Raw genomic sequence first — 18083 nt, forward strand, 5'->3', positions numbered from 1 at the left:
TGTAAAGTGTCTTGAAAAAGGCAAATCGATGATGTTGTCTCTTAGTGTTGTTGACTTATTAACTTCTGATGCACAATCAAAATTGAACATATCTTTCATGAATTTGATAAATGTTTCGGCATAAATGTAACTTGACCTATTCCATTGCGATTCCATTTACCTCCTCCTCTATATACATACAAAATATCTATCAAACAAATAAAATTAAAATTTTCCTTTGAAAATTGCAACCATTGTATCAGTATTTTCTTATGACGTTGTCACGTCAAACTACCGTCAGTAAACCAACTTTACAGACAACCTCTTTTTTAGTTACTTTTTTTGCAGAAAAAAGAAAAGAAGAGACTGAAAGCTAAGGATATAAATTTAATAAATAAATTTAGTTATTGTATAATTTTAGTAAACGATTTGATTAATTGACCAGTACAAACATTTACATTTTGTTTTAGTAAGGAGTTTTAAAATGTATTTCTATTATATTAAAATAATGCGTATGAGCGATGAATTTAAATTCCTGGGTATGTGAATTGGTAAGGTGTACAACTGATCGTTTCAAGTCGTTCAGTTCTATTTTCCTACGCAATTTGTTTGTGCATCAGTCTTCATTTGGCTCCTTTACTAACTATTACCTCTTGATACTGGGTAAGGAAACCCAGGGTATATACATATATACGGGTACACTCCTGCATACGTGTATGCGTGTACGTACTAAATGAATTTAAAAGAATGATTGTTACACACATTAAAAATTCAAACCAAAAAATTACTGTACATCAAAGCAAACTCTTTCACATTCGATGTCTACTTTTAAAATACATTTTTGGAGAAATTTCCATCGTGCGATGTGTGTACTTATGTAGGGGGCACGGATAAATATATACATAAGTACACAAAAGTATTGTGCGGGTGCTCGTAGCAATAAATAATCGCAAATGTATTTTACCTTCATACGAAGCTTAATATAGAATATGTGCCCCTGCAGAGAAATGCGTTACTACTAGTGAATTTGCAACCATCTCAATTATATTGTGATGTCTTAAGAAACGTCATTGGTTCTTCATTTCATTTTTTTTTATGTGATCGATTATCGTAAAATCACCAGTCCTTATTTTAATACCTTCCACAAACAGAAATTACTGAAAATTAATCTATTTTTCCCAACACTGAATATTTAATAAATAAGTAAATTCAGTAAATATACAATTTACCCGACTTTAATTAATGTGAGTTTCCTATCAAACAACAAACAAAATCAACAAAGCTTTCAATGACGAACATTTTTTAAAACAGTTCCATGTTTCGTACATAAATGTTAGTTTGTAGCAAAACAAAAAAAAAGAACAGATTAAATTAAAAAACTCTTTAATAAAAAAAAATAGCTTTAACTATTGAATGGAACAGATATATATAAGTACATCTTATCATACCTTACATTTATAAAAAACTTTTCAAAAATGTCTTTCATAAAAGTCGAATAAACCTTAAAAATTCTTCCAGTCTTAACAATCCGTGATGTTTTTCGAAAGATCAAAATCTTATTGCTATAAATTGGATTTATTTATTTATTTATTTATTTATTTATTTATTATTAAAGTCAAAACATACAACCATAGGTTATTTTTACAATGATTGACCTTAAGAATAGTTTACATAAAAGGATTAACAGTAAAATCAAAACTAAAATTAGAATTAAAATTACAGATAGTAGTAAAGAAGTATAAGTTGGAGAAAGTATTAGAAGGAAAGTAAGGTAAAAAATAGTAGTAGCAGGAGTAGGGATTAATGGGAAGAGATTTAAAGTACATTCAGCAATTTTCGGCAAGATAGCGAAGCAATTTATTTTTGAAACACGAGCTTTCTTTTATACGTTTAATTTTGTAAGGTAAGGTATTCCAAAGACGGACAGAGAACACAAAGTATTGACGTTCAGTCACCAAACAACTGTATTTCATCGGGACTAAGTTTAACGAACGGCAGGACTTTGAAGGCATAAGTCGATCTTTGAGGTATCTGGGTTTCTGAGTGTTTATAATCTTGTGGAGTAAAACTAAACATTTAAACCTAAGCAAGTCGTTAAAGGATACGGAAGCAATTTTTTTCACAAATACTGAAATATGGTCATAACGTTTTTTACAGTACACGTATCTAGCAATGTTGTTATACAAAACATTAAGCTTACTACGACACACACTATCACAAGGAGTATATAACTCGCAACCATACAGTAACGTTGGTAACAAATACGTTTTTGCTAGTAGCAGTCGAGTGTTTACTGGTGTAAAATATTGGGTTGTCCATAAATTTCGGAGCATACCATAAACTTTGCCTATGACAGTAAAAATGTGGTTGCTCCATGTCAAAGTTCTATTAAATGTAACCCCTAGATTTTTAACATTGTCCACATATTTAATCGCAGCGCCATTTAGTTTGACTTGTGTATAGCCATCGAGCTTGATATATTTTTTGTAAATAACGATGCATTGGGACTTATCAGGATTGAGAATTAACCCATTTTCAGAAGCCCACTTGCTTGTGAGGCTCAAGTCAGAATTCATATTACTTATGCAAATGTCAATGCAGCTAATGGGACAACTAACATATAATTGAACGTCATCAGCATATACATGGACATCACTATATTTAATCACACCGAACAAATCGTTAATGTACAAGACAAATAAAAGAGGGCCAAGGATAGAGCCTTGAGGTACACCTCTGGTTACAGGGAGAAAGTTTGACATGGTATTATCAATACATACGGTTTGTAATCGGTCACTAAGATACGTTTCTATAAGAGTCAAGGCCGACGTTGAAAAGCTAAATAAGTTTTTAAGCTTCAGAATTAAGAGCTTATTTGAGGGGACAGATACTGTAAAATTTCGAATTTTTTTTGTTTTTCATAAAATCTTATTTTAATCCTTTAAGAATTTGTCAAACAATTTTTAGATGTAAATTTAAGTATTTCTTATATTATAGATCGTCGACCGTGACGACTCTATTCTTACGTTGTATTCAAACTTCAGACCCGTTTTTCTATTTTTCGAATTGGCGTACATGATATTGCTTTCTATGTGAATTTACAAGTTTTCGAAAATATAATTTTTTCGAAGCAAAAATGTTATTAAAATTCGCCCCAAAACTCATTTTTTTAAGCATTTTATTCCGCGAATTTTGTTATTTTTTTTAATTCATATAGAAATTATGACATTAATAAACAAACAAATTTTTGGTTTTTGTATCCAGGTCACTGACGCCGATGCTACAATGCCCGCCGATTGAGAAGCCCGGCTGCGACCTTCCTGGAAGAATTGAGTGTACATCTGCCATTTTAAATGATTAAAATAAAAAAAAAATGTGTATATTATTTTAATGTATAAATAAATTGTATGTCAATTTAAAAAAAAAAATATATATTGACTTCTTCATTTTAAATACTTTTAATGAAAATCAGGGAAAATATGGCCTTTTACAGGTATCTGTCCCCTTAAGCTAACTCATCTCATTGAATACCCTAAGCTGCTAGATAGCCTTGTAACTGGCAGCCAAAGAGCACTTGTTCGCTATCCACCCGCGCATACGTACGGTATTTTTTTCTCTGTAGTTCAGCCTCAAATGTACTAAGTATTAATATTAATAATAACAAAAAAATTGAATTGAATTACCTTCTGTTTTTTCGAATCCGTAAAAATAATCCAAAATTTATGCAGGGTTTCCAGTTAAAAGTAATTGGTCGAATGTATATACACATTGAATATGTATGGTAGGAACATCTTCAATTTCGGTCAATTGAAGCACCTCAGTTTGACACGAGTGTTCATAATTAAGGCAATTGGTAATTGGTTTCGAAATGATTTATAAATACATACATATGCACAAACATATATGTATATTTATGGCAATATAAAAGTCAAAATACATTGCTTTACATAAAATTGATAGCACAAAATAACAATAATTGAATTGCAATATAAAATATTTGTCCAGGATGTTTTGATTTTAATTTCCAAAGGGACCAAATAAACCGAAGCAACTGTTACAGTTTCTTTCCAACAAAATGAGGATAAAAATTACGTCAAGCAAGTGCATTATAACAATTTTTATAAAAATATAAGCCCATACATGCATACATATCTATATATCACGCATCTTCCATGATTGTTTCAATAGACGAACACTCTGGCACAATAGGAGAAAAAACCCTCGCATAATTTGAAGCATTATTTATGTACCAAAACCAGTTTGGGAGCACAAACGAAATGAAGTGCAGTAGTTTAAATGAGATCTAGTTTGTTCACTGTGCAAAGCATCGTTATTTTTGACACGCACTCACCTGAGATATCCTACACTTACAAGTGCATACATATTAGCTTATATACACATACATATGTATACACACGCCTACATAGCAAGCAAGCCAGTATAGGTGCGCGCTCAAGCTTGAATTCATTGTTTACCCTCGCTCTGGAGTGATACATAGATTGAGTTGTGTGTATGTACATGTAGCTATCCGCTATCAAATTATTGTGACGTCGGAACTGTCACATATCAATACCAAAAACCTAAAGAAGCATTGAACCACCAGAAAGCAGAGAGTAAAAAAGAAGTTAATTGTTTGTTTGATTTTATTCATCGGCTGCATAGGAAGTTGTGGGGCAGGCGGAGGCAGAGAAGAAAGCTTACGCAGCTACCACGGCAAGACAGCAGCAACTCGGCAACGCTGCCGACCGGCCATTTACTGGAGTCACTCGTACGTTCATCAAACAAAAACTTGGGCGCGCCACAGAGAGATCGCTCAGTTAGTGTACAGCAGTCGCGCGCGTAGCTCTTGTTTGCCGCTATTGATGCGAGCAGGAACGCGAAGTCAAAGTTTCACTATTGGTGGTTGCTTGAGGGCTGTGAAATAAATACAAATTTTGTGTAAAAGTAAAAATAACGTTAAATAATTTAAATACGCTTCGCTTTGAAAAGTGTTCAGTAAAAAGTGGATGATAGAATTAAAAAAAACTCTTAAGAATTAAAAAACGCAATAACAAATGGCCAACGAGATTCCTGCTAGCGGCAGTATTTTAGGCAGTAAGTAATTAATGACCTTTTGACCATTCAAACTGAATTTCGAAAAATAAACCGTTAAGTAAAATGCCGGCAATTTCATTATGCCTGTCAGTAATTGCAGTTGAAATTATTTCCATACATTTAAATCATGATTACTGGTCATACATACATACCTGTAGGGGAGCATTTCCTCCTCGCTTGAGTTTGGTAATGTCAAAGTCACCTTATTCTTGTCGTTCGGTGTGTTGCGTGCTTTACAACTACAGCCAAAGTGGCGGTGCAACTTTATACATTCAAATTTTGACCTTAAGAATGGTGAAAGGTCGTTGGTAGCAGCATTGGACATCCTTGCCACATCTCAGTGCGAATAAACAGATTCGACAGGGGCGTGCTAATATTTTGCGAAGATTCTAAAAATAGTTCAGATTGTTTGGATGTGACGATAAAAATTTATCCCACAACAAATTTCATTCAGCACAGCTATGGCCGACTCTGCATATAAAAAGACGCCAACACAATTGTACAAGTTTGCATAAAATATAAACATAACACAAATCGATGGCTATGTGCGACTGTTTGACGAAACTATTTTTTTGCTTTTCCCTTTATTTGAGCTCATTCCCGTACTATAAGTATCGTGTTGGAGGTTTTCTGGAGCAAGGTCATTTAAAAGTCATATGTATATATATGTACATATATGTGTATCCGTGATATAAAATACTCGTAATTTATAAAAATTTAAAAAATGTTTAGTTAAAAATATGCGCAGAAGTTGATAATTTTATGATTTATACAAAAGTGGTCATAAGATATACGATCCTTACCCGTTGTATCTGGGCTCTGTGAGAGAGCTGTTTCCAAAACGGGATTAATTTACTCAGAGAAGAATACAAAACTTCAAGTAGATACAATTTACAAAGTAAACTTTTTTCAAAATTAATAACCGTAGGACTAAAAATATATTATGATGCGGTTTGCCTGCCTTATCGCCAAATGCCAAATTCATTCGTTTTGAATGCATGGCTTATGTGGACATGCATGTAATACTCGTATATGTACAAACATACAATTTACAAAAGTCGGTACCTACAAATGGCATGTACAACGCATGTATTAAGTGCAATAATGGATGAATAAACTATAGGAGATATGCGATGGAAATATGTATATGTGAATATGTAATGAATATTATAATCTACAAATATATTTATTTTTTACAAATACTTTTTATTTGACCCACTACTGTGGGCTAATGTTTTGTGAGTTACATAGCGCAGAAGCCACTGAGTTCAGTACCCACTGCTACTTTAGTAAACATTAAAAATCTTTTCATATCTCTCACTGAAGGCAGCAGAAAAATGTAGCCCGAACAACTCACCTCAAGCCTGTTAAGTTTGTATGGACCGCGCTATTGCTATTATGGCCAGAATCAAATAAATGTTTGAGCAAATATTTCTTTTATTCGTGCTTTATTCCCAACACAACACCAAAGATATAAACCAGATACAGATGAAGTTGGTCTGTCTAAACCAGCCAAGCAACTAGTTTTTTTCGGAAGGAGTTTTGTATAAAATCCTCTCAATGTTCTAGAAAGGATTAATAAAACAAAAAAAAGTTTTTTATATGAAAAAAAAAATTAAATTCAAATCACATGAAGATATAAAAAACATAATTTGACTTCAACTGGCCGCTTGTTTTCAGCAGATTGTTCTAAAATTCTTTCCGTGTTGGGTGATAAGTACATACATACTATATAAAGATAGGATACTCCATTCAACCGCTCTTGTAGCATCGTACTTCTTAAATGTACTCCCTCTTACTTGATTAAGGTAAAATATTTTCTATTTATTTAATTATGTTCTAAGAAAAGAGATTTAGCAATCACTCAAATTCCCTTCCTCAATGAAAGTTCTAAATTAAAAACTACTTTGCCTGGACAAGTGAAAATTTTTAACTCACTCGATAAGGACCGGAAGCAAAATGTTAAGATTAATCTTAATTACTCAATTACTTAGAAATTCTATTTGGTATAGAGTCACAAGTGATTTAGGGTAGTTTAAGAAATCGGGCCCCAATCTGGTTTATTCGCATGAATTAATGAAATTAAGTCTTCACATTGTTTTCCATTCTCACGCTCTGTTTCTCCCATTCTCGCACATTAGTATGGAAAGAGTTCCTAGAATACTTAATAAATTATACATATTCAGCAGAGTATCTTTTAGGTGCAGTTCAATTACTTTGAAAGCTGTTTTTCGTCTCTCCTCGAACCTTATTATTCTAAATTATTTCATACCAAAAATTTAATTCCGCCTGAACTTCTTCAAAATCTAGTTTTCACAATAATTTAATTGATATATTTTCATAATTATTTTATGATGAAAAATATGAAATTTTATTAATTTTAGTATGGCCTTATTGTTAAAACTCAAGATGTTATCGGGGAAAAGTAGTGGAAAGCCACGGAGTACTCATTATGTTTTCAAAATCTATCCCTTAGATTGGAATAAATGTACCTAAAGATGGTAAGGATAATACAAACAGCGATATACGATAATGAGCTTCAACCCTAAGTATTTCAAGGTCTGTTTTTTTTTTTAATAAAGCCATCAATTTAAATTTGCTTTCCAGCAATATTGCCTAATATAATATAATTTTTTAAATCCAACTTCAGTATTCGTTCATAGAAGCGAAAGCTTGCGCATCGTTATCGTTCGTGTAAAAACAAAAAGGTGAACTACATAATTTGCATCCGTTGGCCGACATTATTTTACATTTTTCAGAGTATAATTTTTGGACCAATAACACCGTGCGACAGTGAAATTATACTTTTATGGAGACCTAGTTCAACTTTGGATGGACTGGAGGATGGTTCCATGTGTAGAAGTCCACGCAAGTGGGGAAAGTTACTGATCGCCATTCACTTGGGAATGGCCAGGACGATTCTTCTGCATATGGTTCAAGCAGCTCACAACGGCCGGGATTAGCCCACGTATCCTCTGGGTAGCTTCCGAACACCCGTTCGGGAGTGAGCTAAATTGAGAAGGCGAAACATTCCAGGATAGCTGGTTGTGCGTTGGGTTTGGGACCCGCCACTTAAAAATCCCCCCCAATGAAAACTTTAAAAAAGCCTCGGATGAGACCTCCCTATACTGATGACGACCCCTGCAAACGAACTAAGGACTATGATTTGAGGGCATGCACCTGGAATGTCTGGTCCCTTTATGGGGAAGGTGCATCTGCCCGGCTGCTTGATGTCCTCGTGAGAGTAAAGGCTGACATCACTGCCATCCAAGAGATGCGATGGACGGGACAAGGAAAGAAAACCATAGGACCTTGCGACGTCTACTACAGCTGCCATGTAAAGGAGCGCAAATTCGGTGTCGGATTTGTTGTGGGAGAGAGACTTCGTCGCCAAGTACTGTCGTTCACTCCGGTGGGCGAGCGTCTCGCAACAATCCGCATCAAAGCCCGTTTTTTTAACATATCGCTAATTTGCGCCCACGCCCCGACGGAAAAGAAGGACGATGCGACCAAAGATTCTTTCTATGAGCGCCTGGAACGTTCCTATGAGCGCTGCCCCCGCCACGACATAAAAATCGTGCTTGGCGACTTCAACGCCAGGGTGGGCAAGGAGGGAATTTTTGGTTCCACAGTCGGAAAATTCAGCCTGCACAACGAAACATCCGGTAACGGACAGAGGCTGATCGACTTCGCCGGGGCCCGAAACATGGTAGTCTGCAGCACCAGATTCCAGCATAAGAAGATTCACCAAGCCACCTGGCTGTCTCCTGATCGAAAAACACGAAACCAAATCGATCATGTTGTGATAGATGGAAGACACGCTTCTAGTGTATTAGATGTACGTACGATCCGAGGACCCAACATTGCCTCGGATCACTACCTTGTTGCAGCCAAACTGCGCACACGCCTCTGTGCAGCAAAAAACGTGCATCTACCTACGAAAAGCTGCAATCACAACAGACAGCCAGAAGATTCGCCACTCGACTCTCACTCCTGCTCTCAGAGAGTACTGCCCAACAAACCGGCATCCACGAACAATGAAGCAACATTTTTCGTTCTCTACGTACCGCCGCCGAAGAAGAAATCGGATTCCGGCGAGCCCGAAAAAACAATTGGTACGACGAGGAATGTCATGCTGCCGCAGAAAGAAAGGATGCCGCCTATAGAGCCACGCTGCGATCGGGCGCAACGCGAGCCATGTGGGATCGCTACAGAGAGCTGAAAAAGGAAGAGAGACGTATTATCCGAAAGAAGAAACGAGAGGCCGAAATACGTGAGTGCGAAGAGCTTGAGATGCTGGCCAACAGGAACAACGCCCGAAAATTCTACCAGAAAGTTCGGCGGCTTACAGAAGGTTTTAAGACCGGGGCGTTTTTCTGTAAGAACAAAGACGGCGAACTGGTGACTGACGTATAGAGCAATCTTAAATTATGGAGGGAACACTTCTCGAACCTATTAAACAGTGACAGCTGCGCATGTCACCGAGAAAGTGAAGATCCCGATACCCCAATCGTTGACGACGGAATTGTCGTTCCGCTACCCGATCATGACGAGGTGAGAATAGCGATAATGCGGCTAAAGAACAACAAAGCCGCGGGCGCCGACGGACTGCCGGGTGAGCTATTCAAACATGGCGGCGAGGAGCTGGTAAGGTGCATGCATCAGCTTCTATGCAAAATATGGTCGGATGAAAGCATGCCTGCCGATTGGAATTTAAGTGTGCTCTGCCCAATCCATAAGAAGGGCGATCCTGCAATTTGTGCCAATTACCGCGGGATTAGTCTTCTGAATATCGCCTATAAGGTTCTCGCGAGCGTATTGTGTGAAAGGCTGAAGCCCACCGTCAACCAACTGATTGGACCTTATCAGTGTGGCTTCAGACCTGGAAAGTCTACCATCGACCAAATATTCTCAATACGCCAAATCTTGGAAAAGACCCATGAAAGGATAATCTACACACACCATCTTTTCGTCGACTTCAAAGCTGCATTCGACAGTACGGAAAGGAGTTACCTGTATGCCGCGATGTCTGAATTTGGTATCCCCGCAAAACTAATACGGCTATGTAAGATGACGTTGCTCAACACCAGCAGCGCCGTCATAATTGGGAAGGACCTCTCCGAGCCGTTTGATACCAAACAAGGTTTCAGACAGGGTGACTCGCTGTCGTGTGACTTCTTTAACCTGATGTTGGAGAGCATCGTACGAGCCGCAGAACTTAATCGCTCAGGCACAATATTTTATAAGAGCGTACAATTGCTGGCGTATGCCAATGATATTGACATCATCGGCCTTAACAACCGCGCTGTTAGTTCTGCCTTCTCCAAACTGGATAAAGAGGCAAAGCGAATGGGTCTGGTGGTGAACGAGGACAAAACGAAGTACCTCCTGTCTTCAAACAAACAGTCGGCGCACTCGCGTATCGGCACCCACGTCACTGTAGACAGTTATAATTTCGAGGTTGTAAAAGACTTCGTCTATTTAGGAACCAGCATTAACACCGATAACAATGTCAGCCTTGAAATCCAACGTAGAATCTCTCTTGCCAACAAGTGCTACTTTGGACTAAGTAGGCAATTGAGTAGTAAAGTCCTCTCTCGACGAACAAAACTAACACTCTACAAGACACTCATCATGCCTGTCCTAACGTATGGCGCAGAAGCTTGGACGATGACAACATCCGATGAAGCGACACTTGGAGTGTTCGAGAGAAAGATTCTGCGTAAGATTTTTGGACCTTTGCGCGTTGGCAACAGCGAATATCGCAGACGATGGAACGATGAGCTGTATGAGCTTTACGACGACATAGACATAGCGCAGCGAATAAAGATCCAACGGCTACGTTGGCTGGGTCATGTCGTCCGAATGGATACAAACGCTCCGGCTTTGAAAGTATTCGATGCGGTACCAGCTGGTGGTAGCAGAGGAAGAGGGCGGCCTCCACTGCGTTGGAAAGATCAGGTGGAGAAGGACTTGGCTTCACTTGGTGTGTCCAACTGGCGCCGGTTAGCACGAGAAAGAAACGACTGGCGCGCTTTGTTAAACTCGGCCAAAATCGCGTAAGCGGTTATAGCGCCAATTAAGAAGAAGAAGAAGTTCAACTTTTAGGTATAGTAAAACTAAGAAAAATGGTATAGGAGAAATTTCCAATACACCCCCAAAATCTCATTTTATGGCCATAAAACCGTTTTTCAGTAGGTTGATGTGAAGAATAACTCCTAACTTCGCCAATTTCCACCCGATTTCCAATTTGCTTTTTTAGTTCGAAAGAACAAAACCAAGCCTTTTTGACAGTGTGTTGACATTTTTTCTGAAATGCAACTGCCGAGACTGTAAACGGAAGTATTTGGAATTTTTTTATTTTTTCTCTATTTTTTCAACTTTGACATAATATTTACGATATTATCCGATATTGAGGATTTTTTTTAGTACATGGCTGTTATAGTAAATTTAATTTTGCGTCGAATGAGCTATATTTGACTGTAATTGAATTAAAATTAATAGAGTTGTGTGAGTTTTAAGATTTTATTTTTTACTAATTTGGTATGGGAATAAGGACGTGTTTTGATACGTTATTATAGATACGTACTATTTATTGGAGTGTATATGTATACATAAGAGTACACTGTACTGCATACAACAGAACTGGTTAGAACTTACCAAAATATCTAACATATTATAGCACATTTTTTTTTCAATAGGAATATGAAAAAGCTCCCAAGTGTACCAAAGTTCGCACTGTGCATTGATTAGCAAAAGAAGGTTGTTATTATAATTCAATCTTATTAAAACGTCATAGTTTTATTGTTTGTTTCATTGAAATTCAAGAGATATAAATCAAAACGTTGCCAGAAAAGTCGAATTTCTCAATATTCTCCGATGATGTGGCATCATCAGCCTTATCATAAACCAGATGGTTGTTGTTTTTGTAAAACGGACGTAAACGGTCATCATTATAAAGCTCGAAAGCACATAAAGTATGCTGATGTTGCAACTGTTAAGAACCCCGTAGTCTTGGACGATATGATTGACTCAACTGCAGGTCATGAACTGAAGGAAGTTCAACTCATTGCTGATGATGATCAAACTGATAACACTAAACCTGATGATGAAGAGTACTTTCCGTCTGGTTCTAAGTCTTCAGAACGACACATTGTATATAATTCAGATTTTCAGGATCTTTCTCGTGATTTACTTCTATCGGGAAGACAATCTGAAACGCTCGCTTCTAGATTTAAACAACGGAATTTAGTTGATGACGACTTCAGATGAATGATGATGATCGAATTTCTTACAGAGAAGTATTCAAAACTGATGAAGAGAATGACAAATGTACCGTACCATACTAAACTCCAAAGGGCCGTTTCCAATGCATTTTTAAGTTTGGAACCAGTTCCGTTGTGTACTGCACCGTACCGCACCGTACCATACCGTACAGTGCTGCACTGCACAATACTCCAATAAATATTATGTGTTTATAATGACACTTGTTATCATTTTCATGCTTCGAAACGCATACCAAATCTCGTAGTAAAAAAAAAAAAAGAAAAAATCTTAAAACCCACACAACTCTATTAATTTTAATTCAATTACAGTCAAATATAGCTCATTTGACGCAAAATTAAATTTACTATAACAGTAGTGTACTAAAAAAAATCCTTAATATCGGATAATATCGTAAAAATTATTTCAAAGTCGAAAAAATAAAAAAAATTCCAAATACTTCCGTCTACAGTCTCGTCAGTTGTCATTTCAGAAAAATTGTCAACACACTGTCAAAAAGGCTTGTTTTTGTTCTTTCGAACTAAAAAAGCAAATTGGAAATCGGATGGAAATTGGCGAAGTTAGGAGTTAATCTTCACATCAACCTACTGAAAAACGGTTTTATGGCCATAAAATGAGATTTTGGTGGTGTATTGGAAATTTCTACTATACCATTTTTTTTAGTTTTTCTATAGCCACAAGTTGTGCTAGGTCTCCATAAAAGTACAATATATTTAATTTTTTGTTTTTGTCACACAGTGTAATTGTATATTTTAATGTTTTATCATGCTAATTATAATGAAAAGTGGCATTCTTTATTGATATGATTGTAATACTCCGATAAGGGTGTGATATCTAATGAGTTTGATCGCTGCAACGAGCTGGAAAGGCGTCCAACCATTCACTCTATGTATGTACGAGTACTTATGTACATACAAATCTGCTTTTAGGCAATTAGGATTAAAAACAGTGCCCAGGCAGAATCGCTAATACTACATTTTTCAATTGTACATTTGTATATATGTGAATGCAGATGATCTAATATTTTTTTAATGAATCGAAATCAGTCATGAGTTTCAAGCTCACACCGAAATTTGTCTAGTCACAAAAATCATTAACCGGATTTATATGAAATGTTTAAATATAAAATAAATGGTGTCAAAACTACTATTAAGCCAGTTGCTAGTGTTCATAGTACTGCTAGTACTCTCCCTCTCAACAATTGATTAAGGATCCGCTATTGCAAATACATTCACGTACATATGTATGATACTTACCGTTACTTTCTCATCGTTTATTTTCAGAATGCCTTCCTGCGCGTTACATACTGGCAATACTCGGCTCTTGTGGTATGGCTATAATTTATGGCCTGAAGGTAAACCTCAGCGTTGCAATGGTGGCTATGTTGAATCACACGGCCATAGCGGCAGGACATAACCTTACTCATGCAATTCATAATTCGAGTGAGATCGCCCAAGCGCAAGAAGAAGTGTGCATAAATCCAAACGCCAGAAATGGAACAGCACAAGAGGTTAGTATCAAAATTCAATTAAAAAAATTATTAACTCACACCAAGTAACGATCACTAATGGGTGACTTCATTGAACATCGAATTTGTGACTACTTAATTCAGTTATTTAATGCGAGTTTAGTAGGACTAATTGTTAAACTAGGTACCAGTACGACAGAATTTTTAAACTATGTTTAGTTGATGAAAAGAATTAAGCGCACTAAAAATTTAGTACCAAACCTTCGAAGGTCTAGTACGTGCGCATAAATTAGCTATTGCAATTAGTTGAGCAACAACATAATTATCTGCTAATGTTTTTTTGCTCTTCAAATATTTATTAGTTATATAAATTAAAAATCTTAGTATTAAATACTTCTGACGACTAATCTAAAAATGAAACTAGTAAACTTTTGGACTTTGGGCGACGCATAGCGTACGAGGGTAGGTGTATAAGTTTTAGAAAATTGGAACAGTTGGTGTTTCCACTTCAAACCCACCATTTTCCTTGTCAAGCGATCCCATTCCTTTGTGACGCCAGGCATTTTGCACATAACGCTAGAGATCACCAACGACCAATGAAGGTGCGTGAACCCGAAGAGGCGAAGGTTTTCTCACAGTTGGCAACAAAAACGATCATTTGACAATTTCAAAGGAGTGTTTGACGATGTTCCATCACAATCCAAACGAATTTTGCCGTTTCGTAACCATACACTAATCATGGACTCATCACCATAATCCAGAGACCAAGGTAGATCTGCCGACCAACAGGGTTATGGTGATCGTGATTTCCTTGAAAAGGTTAAAATGATCTTCGGCGCAGATCAATTGATCAACTCAGTTCCGGTTTGAACCAAAACCAACCACATTTGAGCAGATAACAGTTGCCTTTCACCAGAGAAGGCAGCACACAAGTTTCGCCGAATTGGTCATTCATATATTCTCCAGATTCAGACTTTGCAACTATTTCCTGCTTAAAAATAAGAAATAATGTCTCGGCGGCACCCGATTTTGTTTGAATGAAGAGTATTCAATTTTGAGGGCCTCGAGAAATCATTTTATATGGATGATATCAAAAGTTAAGGGAAACTTTGGAAATGCTTAATGGTACTATGTTGCTACATAGAGTTTTTCTTTGTAGAATAAATTGGAGCTTACTTCAATTGTCTAGGACCTAATGATGTTTTTAGCTACTAGAAATGCAAAACATGTAACAGATCATTAAATGTACCTACATACACACATACATACGTCAGTCTACTGCATTCATGTATGTATATGTTATTAATTTTTCACAATTTTAGGATGGGCCCTTTGTATGGAGTGAAGGAGTGCAAGGAACTTTGCTGAGCTGCTACTTTTGGGGCTATTTGGTCTCTCAACTACCGAGCGCACGCGTAGCCGAAAAATTTTCTGCCAAATGGGTAATGTTCGTTTCAGTGGGTATTAATGTGATTGCCACCTTGCTGACCCCTGTGTTGACGAAAACACATTATGCCGGTTTAATTGTAATGCGAGTATTGGAAGGCATAGGTGGCGGCGCCACTTTTCCCGCTATGCACTGCATGATCGCTGCTTGGGCACCACCCAATGAACGGTCTGTCATGTCGACAATTATTTATGTGGGAACTTCCTTTGGAACAGCAATTTCTATACTCTTGGCTGGTGTTTTATCTGCAAAATGGGGCTGGGAATCTGTCTTCTACTGGATGGGTTGTCTAAGTGCAATCTGGATGATTTTGTGGCTGTTCCTCATACAAGACAATCCAAACAAACAGCGATTTATCAGCCCAGAGGAGAGACAAATGATAACCTCACAGTTGGGAACCGATAATACTAAAGAACAAGAGGAACATCCACCAGTTCCGTGGAAAAAAGTATGGACTTCTGTACCATTCTGGGCCATTTTAATTGCTCATTGCTGCAGTAACTGGGGTTGGTACATGTTCCTGATCGAAATCCCGTTCTATATGAAACAAGTTTTGAAATTCGATGTATCAACCAATGCCCAGTTCAGCGCATTGCCCTACTTCCCAATGCTGGTTTTGAGTATTTTATTGGGTAAAACTCTGGATACACTCAGAGCCAAAGGTAATGAATTAAAATAAGTTATGGATAATCATATTGCGCATATCGTTCGTTCGCTGAAAATCCAAGTGAAGTAAAAATATTTATGAGGCGCAGACAATAAACATATTTTAGTCACTCCGTCAATGAACTGAGCGTGTCTCACACGAGGGGAAATATATGTATGTATATACATATGTAAATAAACAATTAAATGATTTTTTATGTTGTTAATTAAAAAAGCATATTCAGTTAAATGCAACTACAAAGAATTTTGCGCCATCATGGGGCCAAATAGCCAAACAGTACGAATTTAAAAACGGCTCGGTTGCCTCACACGCATTTTCATTGACGGTGAGTTAGGAAACTTAAAGCGTGCTCTTTTGATTTAGTAACATATTTGAATTTATTCTCAGAAACAAAACTAAATGCCCTATAAATCGAGGTTTTACTGTACTTAAATGCCAATAACACATTAGTGTAATAACCCGAGCTTCTCATTCTTCTAGGAAAAATTACCACTACTACCGCACGTAAGACGGCTACCACCATCTGTACAATCATACCTGGCATTTGTCTTCTAGCCCTGTGCAATATCGGCTGTAAGCAAACAGCTGCAGTAGTCATCATGACAATCGGCATTATCGGCATGGGCGGCATGTTTTCTGGATTCCTCTCTAATCACATTGACATTGCGCCAAACTACGCTGGCACACTGGTCGCAATTACCAACTCTGCAGCAACTATTCCGGGCATCATAGTTCCAATATTTGTCGGCTATGTGACAACAAACAACGTAAGTTCTTTATCCTCTCATTTTAACTTAACTTTTTTATGTCGCTCATTTTGCATCCTACAGCAAACTATTGGAGCCTGGCGTATAATTTTCTATGTAACAATTGTCCTTTTCGCTATCGAATTCTTGGTATTTGTCATATTTGGATCGGGCGAGGAGCAATCATGGCATAAGGTGGAGAAAAAAGAAGGAAAAGACGAATCAACCCCATTGAAGGCTCAGCCAGCAAAGGACAATGTGTAAAGTCATGAAGCGCTTCGCAGGAATATATGAGATTTTAAGTTAATTTAGCTATTGTTTAATTTTACCATACATTTACTAAGACGTAGCTGTACATACATCATACATTAATGCAAGAAGTTGCTTTCATTTAATACCAATTTAAAGTTAAGTACAGTAAATAATATGTATTAAATTACTCAAAGAACTATTTGTTATAAATAAATGTACCGAATGAGCAAGAAGCATGAGTTGGAATCGGACATATAATGTCCAATTAGAATTTATTTTGTAAAAGTTTTTCAGGGCTAGTTGAACTTTGTCGCTTAAGCGAAGTTTAAACTCAGCATTTAGGCTTGCTGAGAATTTTACTGTTCTTCTGGATCGGTTGTATGGAAACCTCATTGTGAAAATGTTGCAGGGGAGACATCAGAAGCATCCTGTGGCTGCCCTGATAGCAGTATTTTTACAGGTCTGGAGTCTGTCATTAGTACCACGCGAGAAGGGGAGTGCAGAGAAATTTAGTACCGACCCGCCAATTGCCTTAAATGGCGCCAGCAACATTTCTTTGTCTTTGCTCCAAACGCTGTAGGCTAGCGATTTGGGCACCTTGTTGCGACTTTAGACCTTAGTGACAATTGAGGTTGTATGCGCCTAAAAGGAGAACATCTTGCGGTTATTGACCGTCGGTATTGGGGATTCCCAGGGGATCGTGAACGGCTGCTTCGGCTGGGAAACTGGGATGTATGTCCCGAATTTTGTTTATTTTTTCGTGGCACCAACGTTATCGGTTGCCGAAATGGCGAAAAATAAAGTAGCGGTTTCAGAAGGCCGCACCTCTAGTTTCTGTGCACTATGTGCAGGGCTTGATTACTGTTATTGTTATCAACTGGAGCAACAACTACATTTACATATATTTTGTTTTTGCAATTTGATTTTTTGAAATTTCCATCAAAATCTAAACAAATAAATGAAACAGCAAGAAAAAAGATCTTTGACATTCAAACCAGTGTTGCCAACGCCAATAAATCTGAGTCGCTAGGGCTAATATCAAAAGTCGCTAGAAAGTCGCTAACTCCATCAGGGGCGGATCCTAAATTTCATTCTGAGAGGTGCACAGGAGGCTAGCTGCGGACTTAAAATTTTTAGATGAATAAT

The 18083-nt window shown here is 37.2% G+C and overlaps 1 protein-coding gene across 1 annotated transcript; it reads left to right on the forward strand.

The window, feature by feature from the left end:
• The first annotated feature begins 4776 nt into the window (after nucleotides 1-4776).
• On the forward strand, nucleotides 4777-17170 carry LOC129248240 (sialin). Its single transcript, XM_054887715.1, has 5 exons — nucleotides 4777-5073; nucleotides 13641-13867; nucleotides 15148-15934; nucleotides 16420-16706; nucleotides 16770-17170. The coding sequence occupies exons 1-5, from the start codon at nucleotides 5034-5036 to the stop codon at nucleotides 16947-16949; spliced, it is 1521 nt and encodes a 506-aa protein (XP_054743690.1). The 5' UTR covers nucleotides 4777-5033; the 3' UTR covers nucleotides 16950-17170.
• Nucleotides 17171-18083: the final 913 nt, after the last annotated feature.

Source organism: Anastrepha obliqua, chromosome 5, assembly GCF_027943255.1.
Source record: "Anastrepha obliqua isolate idAnaObli1 chromosome 5, idAnaObli1_1.0, whole genome shotgun sequence".
NCBI classification, from domain to species: domain Eukaryota; kingdom Metazoa; phylum Arthropoda; class Insecta; order Diptera; family Tephritidae; genus Anastrepha; species Anastrepha obliqua.